The 14,021-nt window shown below is 36.4% G+C and overlaps 1 protein-coding gene across 1 annotated transcript; it reads left to right on the forward strand.

Moving 5' to 3' along the window:
* The first annotated feature begins 1,689 nt into the window (after positions 1-1,689).
* TNFSF18 (TNF superfamily member 18) lies at positions 1,690-13,610 on the forward strand. Its single transcript, XM_004027914.4, is given in 4 exon segments — positions 1,690-1,777; positions 1,780-2,078; positions 8,833-8,863; positions 11,088-13,610. Coding segments are annotated over 4 exon segments (765 nt in total). The 3' UTR covers positions 11,435-13,610.
* Positions 13,611-14,021: the final 411 nt, after the last annotated feature.

Below are 14,021 nucleotides of genomic sequence, written 5' to 3' on the forward strand. Positions count from 1 at the left end.
AACTGGATTTTATTTAGAACAGTTTCTCATGTGAATAAATGTTTACCTAAGGTAGTAAGCCAGGGAAATTCCCTCAAAAATTTGGAAAGCAGACAGGAAAAGGGGCAGATCATAAAAACAGGAAGGACATAATTTAACTTCCAATTTTAAGTTCTGTGCTTGTGTATATGAATTCCAGATCTGATGCAAGTGCAAAGGTTATGGGATCAAGGCATCAGTCTTTTTCTAGAGTAAGTTTATTATTTATCCCTGCATTGCAGCATCTAAGTACAGAGCCACAAAAACATTTGTTGTGTTGAAAAATCATTTTTGTGTAACTGGTCTTTTAAGAAGTAGTTTATTGAACAAGGTAAAATAGGGCCCAAATTAAAATTTTGACAGTTCAGAGAGAAATATTGCTAATAATATTGCAAATAGTACAATATTAAGACAAAATGGTTGGATTACAAAGCAGTATCTGTGGGCTTGAGTTTTCACTCCATCATTAACCAGCCAGTAGTGATTTGAGACACTACTCACACTCTCTTGTCCTTAGTTTCCTTTTTTTGTAAAGGAGGATGTTAAATCTCTGGACTTTTTTCTAATTTATAAATCGTCAATTCTCTCTTAGATTAAAAAATAGGTTTTCCAAAATACTTTCATTGTACTTCCTTTTGTTTAAGTAAACTTTAGGTGAATTTTATCTTGTGGGAAAGATAAAGAATGTTCATTCTTTTCTAGGATTTAATAATTGAATTAAACTTCACTACATCTCTAAAGAGGGTAGAGAAGAGATAATCTAACATTTATGGAATGCATAAACTTTTCACCTTCATTTCATTCTCCACAAAAGCATTATAAAGTGAAAATTTTCTCCATTTTACAGTTAAGGAAACTGAAGCTCAGAGAACTCAAGTAACATGCCTAAGGCCACAGAGCAGGTAGGAACTGGGCAGTGCCAGCCTCTGCTCTTGAGGTCTGTCTGATTTAAAAGCCTGTGTGACTGAGATCCATAGAACCAGGAGACTTCCTCAATTTTGTAGTAAACCCATATTTTTGGGTCCAGGAAGAAAACCCAAGGTTTTTTTTTTTTTTTTTTTTTTTTTTTGGAATAGAGTATAAGCTCAGGCTTAGGGCAGGATGCAGGAAAATATCCTTCTGTAAAATAACTTCTTATGCCAGAACTAGATTATCAGAGTTTAAAAATGATGAAATATAAAATTGAGCTTGTTTTATTTACAATTTTTTATTAAATTCTTGTAATACACTTGATATTTTCTAGAGACTATCTCAGAATGAACGCATTCTATACACTAGAAATTGATGAAACATTTTTGTGAGTATAGATTTTATTTTTCCAGCTTTATTGAAGTATAATTGACAAACAAAAATTGTGTGTATTTAAGGTAAACAAGATGATGACTTGATGAAAACTCTATTTTTTCCAAACTAGAGATCCTAGCCTCTCCAGCTTCCTAACACTCTGCTGCTCATGTACATGATATCTGGAGTATGGTAGGGGGATTAATCTCAAACTTTATTTTTTCTTATAAAAAGTAATTTTCTTATCTAGAAATAATCTGGAATACTTTATTAGATGAGAGCACACCACTTTATTCTCCCAAGCCTCCTCTACACGTGCACTGTACTGCCGTTTGATTTAGGAAAGAATTTTTTTCCCCTCTGAACTTCCCTTGTGCTTTTTTTTTTATGTTCTGAGTTTGTGTTGGCTTTCAGCCTTCCGTTCCTTTTGTTGTATTTGACCTGGTGCCAAATGAGAGTCAGCACTTAAGTTATAAGTATCATTTTCTAACACAGTGACAGAAGGAAAACTCCGCCTTCCACACCCACTTCTAATTACCATATTGCTACAAAACATGACATTGCATCCTTCACCCATCACTTGTGAATTTTTGTTTTCCACAGCTCTCATTTCTCCAAAAATGTGTTTGAGCCACTTGGAAAATATGCCTTTAAGCCATTCAAGAACTCAAGGAGCTCAGAGATCATCCTGGAAGCTGTGGCTCTTTTGCTCAATAGTTACGTTGCTATTTCTTTGCTCCTTCAGTTGGCTAATCTTTATTTTTCTCCAATTAGAGGTAAGGAGGCAATTGTACCTAAGGTTACTATTTGCTATAATCCTCTATTTATTTGTTTTTCTAGTTATTATCATTGTCACTCAGTATTGTTAGCAATAGTTGGAAGGAAGAGATGTGTATACATAATGTAAATACAATTCTAATACTGTCATGATATGGCTTTTGAAGTTTATCTAAAGGTTTTGAGATAAAAGGTATCAGAAAATGCTAAATGTTAGCTGCAGAACTCTGTTAGATAGAGAGAACTGGTTAAGCCAATTGACAGGGGCCTGTGGAGTATTTTTCCTTCCCTCTGCTATAGCTCTTGGTGGAATAAAAAAGGTAAAAATATGAATGAATATCAAGGAATGGGATGCAAGCTATAGTCTTATTTATGGAAAAGACTTAAAAAAATAGTGAAAGACAGGATTAAGTAAATGACAGGTGGTTTGTGTGTCTTTGAGGAGGGAAGTGGCCCTGAGCTAGGTGTAAGAAGATCTGGATTCTGGTTCTGGGTCTCCTAATAACCAGCTGTATAAATTTGATAAAGACATTTAATCTCTCTAGTTTGCAGCTTCTTTATCTAAAAAAAAACTGGTGGTAGGGGAATGGATTTATTATGATGTTTCTTCTAGCTATAAAATGTCATGATCAAGAATTTATTTAAGGGTAGTATGAAGAATAAATGCCTAAGTCACTCAAAAGCAGGGAACAATGACTTTAGATTGAGTTGATCAGGGAAGACTTCATGGAGGAAGGAGAAAGCCCATATCTATTTGGGAAGCCCCTGATGCTTGTCAGGAATTTCCCATTGAGATGCAGGCCAAGCTGTGGGCCTAGAGAATGGGATGGTACACTGGGAATGGAGATTAGTTTTGTTCTTTACTAAAAAATCTTTCCTCACAGTTGACTACATAGCACTGATCAAAAAGAAAATAAGAAATGCTTTATTTATTTCAGGATTTAGCCTATTTCTGGCTAAATTTGAAGACTCTAAGTTTTGGGGAGAATAAAGTGGTATATGTCCATCTGAGAAAGAGTTGAAATGTGACAGCAGAAACACTTTTCTTAAGGGAACTGACCAGCGAAGATTTCAAAGATATAGTTCTACCACTTAAGATAAGTAAAAGTAATTGAGAAAAGATGCAGGAGGAAGCAGTCCCCTATTGATATTAATTTAGAGTAGGTATAGCTTTGGCCAATTTTTCCACAGTAGCCCATTAATTTGTATTCCATAACTGTAGACAAGGCTTATGTGCAACAGAGGCATTTCTAATTACAACCCTGCTCTCTCAAGAAATGTATGAAGCAGAAGTGTGAACTTTCTGGGTCAGTGAAGTTGAAAGAAAGAATTGTCAGAAATTCTTAGTGTCTAGATTTCTGAAGAAGAGGAAGGGTGAGAATAGCAATAACTTAAATTTGGAAGTGCTTCTTTCTTCTAAAAATTATAAGATTAATTAGCCAGATAACCCTGAAGAACACTGAATATAAGCATCATCAGTTCCTACATATGACTCGGGAATGAATACACAGATGCCTTTCCCAAGGGCACCCAGCAGTTCTTGCAAAGGGAAAGAGAAAGTCTAATAATGCCAGATCATCTGGGACACCTCTCTTCAGAATCAAACTGGATTAATTCCATGTGTTTGAGCTCTGATTCTGGTTTCTCTCTCCTAGATCCAGTTTCTCAATGAAATGTTCTACCTCTAAAGATAACCCAGAGTTTGTTTCAAATTTGGGGAAGTATAAAATGTTTTTAGAATATTGTTCTGACAGGACACTTGCAGGATTTGTTTCTATGGGAAAAGCCAGTGGCCTGGCCAACCATACATGATACTAGCTTCTGCATTTCACTTTCCACTTACCTGTACTTCCCTTTCCCTATTGGCCACAAATAAATATCTCTGGAAAAGAGGTCTGAGAGGCTGGCAGATAGTGATTCATTATGATGTGACCACTTCCACATTGTCACAATACCCATGAACTTTGAAGTTTTATTTTGGTCTCCACTCTAGTTTTTACATACAAAGTCCCACTTTCCAGATTGTCTAGACACTACTTTAAAAAGTGTACACTTAAAAGAAAGTGTAACACTTTAAAAAGTGTTAGATGGGAAGCTTGGCTCCTTGGGTCAATTTTTTTCTTTTTTTTCTCTCTTTGAGAAAATATTTAACTAAAAGGATAGCTGTGAGTCCAAGGAGTTTGGTCAATCCCTCAGTGAAAATAATCTCACAGGAATTATCACTAAGAAATCAAATGTTCAGCAGAGTCTGAACTTCAGCAAAATGAAGGATACTTTCAGAAGGGGAAGTTGTACTTCTACTTAAAAGCAGAGCAGATTTTATTTTCACTGATGATTTGATTAGGGTTGGTTTGGAGAGAGAATGATTGTTTTGGCCATTTTGAGCCGAACTATGTAAATCTTGCCTTAAATCAAGAAGAGGTTACAAAAGCAACTGATCCTTCTAAGCAAAAATAACTAACCCATATGTGTCTTTAAGAGTGGGTATTTACTACTTCCAAACATCAGCAGAATTATAAATAGAAACTTACCCCACAGAGTGGTAGTGGTGAGAGTTTTGACCCAGACAGGCTGGGTGTAGATCTCATTCTTGCCTTTTATTGGCTGCATGACCTTAGGCTAGCTACTTAATCCCTCTCATCCTCATTTCCTCATCTGCAAAATGAGCAACCTAATTTTTGTAGAGTTGTGCTAAGGATTAATGAGACAGTAGAGTATCTGACATAAAGTAGCTCCCAGTAGAGGGGAGTGATTAATATTTGCCCCATTACTATTAATGAGATAATAATGGGCAAAAATTTAACAAGATCATTTAACAATATGGACAGTCTTTGCCTACCTATATCACTCTCTCAATCAAAGACTATATCTCACAGCCAAATTTATGATTTTGCAATTAGATGGATTTTTAGTGGTGGCAATAATTAGAGAGTATCACAGTGATGGTCTCTGTAGCACTAAATAGACATAAAGCAGCCTGCAGTATATTATACGGAATTTCTGACCCTGGAAATTAGTTTGGCCTTAGGTTGTCTATAGCTTAGGTTTCTCTGAGCACATCTCATACATGCTAGTAGATGGTGCAGATACTATCTGTGGCACGTATTTTGGCACTCATTCATACTTAGATTGTCACCAAATTGCTTTGGGTGTGTAATCATGTCTTTCTAGAAAGATTATAAACTTCTTGAGAAGCAAGGACCAAAAATTACATTTGTTTCTCATGCTTACAATGCTGTACAATGTTGGGAATATGGATGCTTAAATTGTAGTTCAATTCTTCATTACAATCACCATCATCACCCAAACAGCTAATATTTATTGAACAGGTCCAGGCAGGATATCTAGGCAAAGCCCTTATTAAAAACGACCTCATTCCCAACAACTTCAACAAGCTAGGTGCTATTATTTCTCCCATTTTATAGATGAGGAAATTGGGGTTAAGGGAGTCTTTGTCACGTCCCTATCATGGGTTGAACTAAATTGAATTTCAACATCTCTTCCAGGAAACACCAAAATGAGGATGAAATAATTGCAAGAGGCCAGGCACAGTGGCTCACGCCTATAATCCCAGCACTTTGGGAGGCTGAGGCGGGTAGATTTCTTGAGCCCAAGAGTTTGAGACCAGCCTGGGCAACATGGCAAAACCCTGTCTCTACAAAAAAATACAAAAAAAAATAGCTGGGCATGGTGGCATGCATCTGTAGTCCCAGCTACTCAGGGGGCTGACGTGGGAGAATTGGTTGAGTCCAGGAGGATGAGGCTGTAGTGAACTGAGATAACACCACTGCACTCCAGCCTGGGCAACAGAATGAGACCCTGTCTCAAAAAAATAACAACAACAACAACAACAACAAAAACAAGTGTAGGGAATCAAAAAATTTATTTCCTAGAATAGTGGCTTTCAGACTTTTTAATTGCACCTCCCTTTCAATAACATATTATCAGTATAATTCCCAACATTTGTATGCTAATTATTATACTATATACAAGTACTAATAATATGTACACTAAAGAGATACACAAAATATATATTTATAAGGGTGAGCCAAATAATATATTCAATGTAACTCTCACAATGCAAAACCATTTTGCTTTCACCAAAATGTTATATTTTCTATAATCATTAATATATCATAAACATTACTAAAATAAGTAAAATATTTTAATAACGTGGTGAATGCATTTATTTTATTTTTTAATCTGAGCTTAACACTATGTGATACAGCAATTTGAAGTTTGATATGTTAATTTACCTTGTTTCATGATTTTGACTATCATGACTGAAAAATTACCCGACAAACAAATATAGATTAAAATGGAAGAACACATCTTTGGATATTCTTATCATGTCATACCACTTAATTTTCAATCCATCATTCATTGATGGATGCCTCTCTTTCCTTCCTTCCACAACTAAATTCCAAGATCTATAGCTTTAACACCTCCCTCGCATAAACTCACTCACTTGCTTCTCTCTATCTTCATTATACTCTAATGACAAAAGCTCGACTATGGAAAACCTCCAATGCTGATTAAATCCAACTGCTCTGTCTCTTTCACTGTTGAATATATCTGAAGAAAAACATAAAATTTTTTGAAAGGTCTTACTTTAAATTCACAGCCACTGCCTTCAAGTGGATTTCATTGTTGCTCTGGAAACAGCCCATGTTTCCCCAGTCCATTCACTCTCCTCTACTGGATGATTTCATACCTTTAGCTTCTCTTCAAACATCTAATAACTCTTCCCCATTCTCACTCTCCACTGATAACTTTGCCTCCATATTTTAAGAGAAAATAGAAGTACGGAGGAAAGAAGTTCCAATATCAACAACTCATTGGCATTTGTGTCCAGGTATACTGTTATTCTGTCTTGTCACTATGGATAAATTGTCCATGCATCTATCCAAGCCATCTATGAACTAAATCTTATCCTCTCTTGCCTACTCAGGGACATTGCTGCAACAGTTCTCTCCTCGCTCTTACATATTATGCCTCATCCATTTTACAGAAACATTTCCATCAAATGGAAATAGAAAAACGTGTTGTCATTTCTCTCACATTAAAACATAACAACAACAACAACAACAAAAAACCTCTTTGATCTCTCATCCTCATCCAAACTCCACTCATTTTTTTCTGCTCTCCCTACAGCAAAATTCCTCCAACTTCTCTTTTCCCATTTACCCTTAAATGTATTTTAACTAAGCTTCTGCCCTCTTCACATATCACAGAAACTAATTTTGTCAAGAACTCCAGTGACTACCATGTTGCTCAATCTATCAGTCAATTCACTGTACTCTTCTTACTTGATCTATCAACAGCATTTGACACCAGCTGATCACTCGTCCTTCATGAAATACTTTCTTTTCTTGGCTTCCAAACATCAGACTCTCCTAGTTTCCTTTCAGACTCAGCTTTTCCTTTCTATTGTCCCTTGCTTGTTCTTTCTCATTCTCCGACCTCTAAACATCACAACGCCCCAGTATTCCTCTCCATCTACACCCACTAACATGATGGCCTCATACAATCTCACAGCTTAAAACATCAACTATGAGCTTAAGACTCTTAAATGTATATCACCAGAGCTCCTTAAATTTCAGCCTGCTTGACACACTTACTTGGATTTATAATAAGCATCACAAACTAATATGTCCACAACCAAACTCATCATTGTTCCCCTCCCCATTTATTCCTCTTACATCTTATCCATTTTAGTGAATAACAACTTTATCTTTCCAATTATGCAGGCCTAAAATACTGGAGTCATCTTTGTTTCTTCTCATTCCCTACCCCATATCCATGTCAGGAACTTCTGTTGGCTCTATTTTCCAACCAAGTATCACCATCTACACAGCTAGCACCTTGGTCAGAGACACCATGCTCTCTTGCCTAGATGAATGACTGTAATGATCTCTTAGCTAGTCTCACTACATTTGCCCTTGCCTCTGTTTAATTTGTTCCTAGCATAGCAGCCAGAGAAATCCTACAAAAGGAAAGTGTGCAACATGTTTAAGTTCAAAAAGTCTTTTAAGCACTTTGCCATTAAGAAACCAATAACCTTTGGGTGATACAAAAAATGTTTGTGGTTATGCCTTAATTTACTACAAAGTATTTTTGACATTTAGCATTAACTGCTTGTGTTTGTAAAATTAACCACACACTGATGGCATCTTGTAGCATGTGAACTGCCGTACATTGCAATAGTCTGAAACTTGGAACTGTTTTTCAGGGTATCTCAGATACTGTATATGACATGTAGTTATCTGAATATTATACATGGGTGGTTTCATCAATCTGAGTTGTAAATATTTCTAGGGCTTAATTTACTATTTTAAATAAAATAAACATAAATAGAAGCTTCACTATTTTCCTTTCACATACCAACAGATCACCTTGTGCAGTCACTGGGGTGTGGAAACTGCTATTTTGTTGAAAAACTTTTAGAGCCCAAGGTTGCGGGGGGTGTCCGATATCAAATAGTTGTCCTGTAGGTATAGATTAGGTAATGGAATGAGATCTTGACCTTTGTCTAAAAGACCTAAAAGGGAAGCTAGGTAATAAAAGGTAAAGGATGGAGCCACTCAACTTTAAAGGGAGGCTGAGAGGGCTGAGACATGGTGAAGGGAAGGATTTTTTTATGGTTATAGAACACTAGTTTGCTTCAGGAATTCAAAGCTCTAAATAAATCAATCAAAAAAATTAATGACACTGTCATCATCCTAATCAATTCATCTTTTCTTTCCCCAACAGACTGCTAAGGAGCCCTGTATGGCTAAGTTTGGTGAGTAACCTATCTTGCATGTCTTTTACTTTTCTTAGTTTGTGATGCAAGAAGGCAGGTGTCAGCGATCTCAAGAAAACCTGTATTTTCTTTTATTCATTTTTGAGCTACTATGCATAATTACTTATCATGTACTGGGCAGTTGCCCAAGAGCTGAGGCTTTCAGAGGTAAACCAGGCAAAAGAAGCCCATGCCCTGATAAAGCTTATGTTGAAGGCTGCATCTCTGGCCAGGAATGAACATCTCTCTTACTGGCCTATGAATCTGAGATCCAGGAATCTCCTTTTAATTCTGTGTTTTAATAAACACAACAAGTTTCAGATTTCTACAACCTTTCCTTAAAGTCTTTCTCATGTTTCACATATTGCTAATGTCCAGTGGAGTATGTAAGAGAGTGCCATTGTTGTTTCTAAATGTATAGAAGAGCAATGAGAGTTGGAAAAGTGGCCACTTCCTCCACTCCTTTCTCTTCTAAGCTTAGCTTCTGAGTCATTTTCCCTTGTGGTCACCTGATATTTGCTTAGAAAACACACCAGTTTACAGTTACACTGAGTCTTAGATTCTTAGAATACATGGAAAATTTCAGATAAATACATTTTTTTAAAGTTGTTTATAGGTTTCAGGCCAAACATACATTTTCAGTTGAGAACAGACCATTTCTAGAGTTAACTCTGCAACCCCTGTGTTCCTATATAGTTTAAACCAGTAGGTTTCCTTGGCTTGTAGGAATTAGAAAATGTCCTTTTGCCTGTCTCTTTCTTTGTGTTTTGTTTTTGTTTTGCCCGTAAGTGGAATGGAATGCATGGCATGTGTGAAATTCTGCCTTGATGTGGTAAAAGTTGAGAAACTCAAGTGATGCTAAGGTGGTCTGTAAATGACCCCCTTTCACAGAATTAAATGGGAGAACCAATGACACTTCTTCCTGGTGACCTGCCTATTGCCTATTACATGTCAAGGAAGAAGAAATTTACTGGGCTCCGAGCTCATTGGCGGTACTGGGTGGCTTTGTCTTTTGTTCTAGTGATCGCTCTTTCATTCTCCTCCAGAATCTACCTTCAGAGTCTTATATTAGTCATTCATATGAATGAGCATTGAAGTAAAAATGTTACCTCTTCCAGGGTGTTTCCTCATCAAGTTTTCTTTTTAATTATGGGACAAAGGACAAAAATTATGGAGAATTGCAGAACAGATAAGCATTCTGGGTGGTAAAAGCACCTCCTGGGGCTGTGAGATCACACTGCTGTGCAAAACCAAGTAATGTTAGGCAAACATCTAAGTTTCATATGTGCTAATGAAAATGAATGATTAGGTCTTTACCTTTTCTTTACCATTTGGGACAGTATTGCACTAGGGATCCTTATATTTAAATAGTCAAGTTATTTCTATTTATAAACTCATAAATTTACCATTAGCTATTTTTGGGGGGTTTATTTAATGAATCCTAAGTAGGTCTTAAATGATATATACCTACAAACTGAGGAGAACAGCCATAATTTAGACACAAAGCACCTAATTCAGGAACATGGAAGTATCATTCAATCAATAAATATTTATGGAACATCTACCAGGTACCAGGGACTTTTTCAGGTGCTGAAAATACAAGAATGAACAAAATAGAGATATATTTGTCCTAAAAAATTTTACATTCAAAGTGATACAAGATGGACAATAAACAAATGAACAATTTAGTTTATAACATCCTAGACACTGACACACTTTATGAAGAAAACTCAGGTAAGGTAAAATGAGGGAGTGATAGGAGAACACTTTTTAATATAGCATAATTAAGGGAAGCCACACTGATAAAGTGATAAACAGCCAGTGGTATTTACACCGAAAATGCATGGAAAGGCATGGACTGCCAACCCTGGTTTTCAAAATTTTGGCTTGTGATTTCTTTCTCCATTAGTCTTTTCTTCTCCTTTCTTTTTCCCACAAATATTAATCAACAAGAGATGCGAAGTCACTTAACTCATTTTTCTATTCCAAATTCTTTTCCTTAGAATTCTTGCTCCAAGCAAGAAATACTATTTGGATTTGCAATTTCTCTAAAACAAGGAGTAGATAGGTACTTAAAATAGAAAAATTCTTCTTGAAGAGAACTAGTATAGATCAGGTAAAGAAACAACATGTATGTGGTAAATAATTAACTACAATCTGGAAAAGGATGAAATAATGAAATAACTATGCTTTCATCTTTTTTATCCTTGTATATTTCTTATAGGACCATTACCCTCAAAATGGCAAATGGCATCTTCTGAACCTCCTTGCGTGAATAAGGTGTCTGACTGGAAGCTGGAGATACTTCAGAATGGCTTATATTTAATTTATGGCCAAGTGGCTCCCAATGCAAACTACAATGATGTAGCTCCTTTTGAGGTGCGGCTGTATAAAAACAAAGACATGATACAAACTCTAACAAACAAATCTAAAATCCAAAATGTAGGAGGGACTTATGAATTGCATGTTGGGGATACCATAGACTTGATATTCAACTCTGAGCACCAGGTTCTAAAAAATAATACATACTGGGGTATCATTTTACTAGCAAATCCCCAATTCATCTCCTAGAGACTTGATTTGATCTCATTCCCTTCAGCACATGTAGAGGTGCCAGTGGGTGGATTGGAGGGAGAAGATATTCAATTTCTAGAGTTTGTCTGTCTACAAAAATCAACACAAACAGAACTCCTCTGCATGTGAATTTTCATCTATCATGCCTATCTGAAAGAGACTCAGGGGAAGAGACAAAGACTTTTGGTTGGATCTGCAGATATACTTCATTAATCCATGATAAAACAAATATGGATGACAGAGGACATGTGCTTTTCAAAGAATCTTTATCTAATTCTTGAATTCATGAGTGGAAAAATGGAGTTCTATTCCCATGGAAGATTTACTTGGTATGCAAAAAGGATCTGGGACAGTAGCCTGGCTTTGTTCTCATATTCTTGGGCTGCTGTAATTCATTCTTCTCATACTCCCATCTTCTGAGACCCTCCCAATAAAAAGTAGACTGATAGGATGGCCACAGATATGCCTACCATACCCTACTTTAGATATGGTGGTGTTAGAAGATAAAGAACAATCTGAGAGCTATTGGAATAGAGGTACAAGTGGCATAAAATGGAATGTACGCTATCTGGAAATTTCTCTTGGTTTTATCTTCCTCAGGATGCAGGGTGCTTTAAAAAGCCTTATCAAAGGAGTCATTCTGAACCCTCATGTAGAGCTTTGTGAGAACTTACTGTTGGTGTGTGTGTTTAAACATTGCTAATTGTAAAGAAAGAGTAACCATTAGTAATCATTAGGTTTAACCCCAGAATGGTATTATCATTACTGGATTATGTCATGTAATGATTTAGTATTTTTAGCTAGCTTTCCACAGTTTGCAAAGTGCTTTTGTAAAACAGGTAGCAATTCTATGAAGTTAATTGGGCAGGCATTTGGGGGAAAATTTTAGTGATGAGAATGTGATAGCATAGCATAGCCAACTTTCCTCAACTCATAGGACAAGTGACTACAAGAGGCAATGGGTTGTCCCCTGCATTGCACTGTCTCAGCTTTAGAATTGTTATTTCTGCTATCGTGTTATAAGACTCTAAAATTTAGCGAATTCACTTTTCAGGAAGCATATACCCCTTTAGCCCAAGGTGAGCAGAGTGAAGCTACAACAGATCTTTCCTTTACCAGCACACTTTTTTTTTTTTTCCCTGCCTGAATCAGGGAGATCCAGGATGCTGTTCAGGCCTTATCCCAACCAAATTCCCCTCTTCACTTTGCAGGGCCCATCTTAGTCAAATGTGCTAACTTCTAAAATAATAAATAGCACTAATTCAAAATTTTTGGACTCTTAAATTAGCTACTTGCAGGTTCTTGTTGAAAGGTATATAATATTACATTGTAAACAAATTTAAAATATTTATGGATATTTGTGAAAAGCTGCATTATGTTAAATAATATTACATGTAAAGCTATTTAAAAGAATTTTTTTTTGTATTTTGTGTAACAAAAATTGCTCAGGAGCATGCTAAGCCTGAGGCCAAGTTGTTTCTTAGTATGACTTTTTAAAAAAACATCAGCTGACTAGCTACAGGGCCAAAGACTTGGAGAGCTTGTTTCTGTTGCATTTGCATATCTTCTCAGGAAATTAAAGTGTGTCATACATATGTGTGTGTGTGTGTGTGTGTATATATATATATGTGTGTGTATATATATGTGTGTATATATATGTATATATATAAAATCTTGGTGTTCTTGATCTTTGTTGTGTTATAAGCAATGTGTGCTGGAGTGTGCTGGTGCTAGCTTATAAGCGCATATTATTAAATTTTCAGGAAAGTTGCACTTTAGTTATTAATTATAGGCATTCTTGAAATTGGCTATGGTGGGAGTATTTATACCATGTAAATTGGCAAACACTACACATTTTCCTTTTGGACAGCTAGTTCACCAGCACACCACTGTGAAACTCTCCTTAATGACTCCTCTCTGCCCCCGCTTCATTCCTGGGATAATCATGGCAGACTAAGGGAGAAAATGAAATTGTAAAAATTTGGCATACTGGTGATTTCTCAGGGCAAGCAGAGGTTACTACAGCTGCAGCTAGAGGGCTGACTACCAACAGGTGACCTTTACATTTTCCTGATGTTATAATTTTAGCTTTTGTTTTCAATGTACACTGTTTTCCTGTTTCTCCACATAGTAGTCTGCATTTTAAATCTATAATAAAACATGCTGATAACTGGATTGCAGCTGATTTATCTGTGGGTCATCAGACTAGAGTTAGTAATCCAGGGAACACAAAGGTACATCATAGCAATCTTTGCCCATATGAAACACTGTTTGGCAAGTGTTAGGCAGAAGTGAGAGCTGGATGCAACTGACTTTTCATCATAGCTGTTCCCATTCCTGATGAGTTAGTCAACAGTTTCACTTTCTGACTTTTACCTAACTCCTTTTCTCCACCCTGCCCACATTCACCATCAAAGCCATTGTCAACCCTTCTCACACTGTTTTTGCCTTCCATTTTGCCCCATCAAACAAGAGCATGCTATATGACTATGGATTAAGTTTCTGCTTCTGAAGATGGCAGTTAATTGAAAAGCGATGTAATCTAGTCAACAAACTCCTTAGATGAAGTGTATCGGTACATCTT

Source organism: Gorilla gorilla, chromosome 1 (assembly GCF_029281585.2).
Source record: "Gorilla gorilla gorilla isolate KB3781 chromosome 1, NHGRI_mGorGor1-v2.1_pri, whole genome shotgun sequence".
Taxonomy (NCBI): Eukaryota; Metazoa; Chordata; class Mammalia; order Primates; family Hominidae; genus Gorilla; species Gorilla gorilla.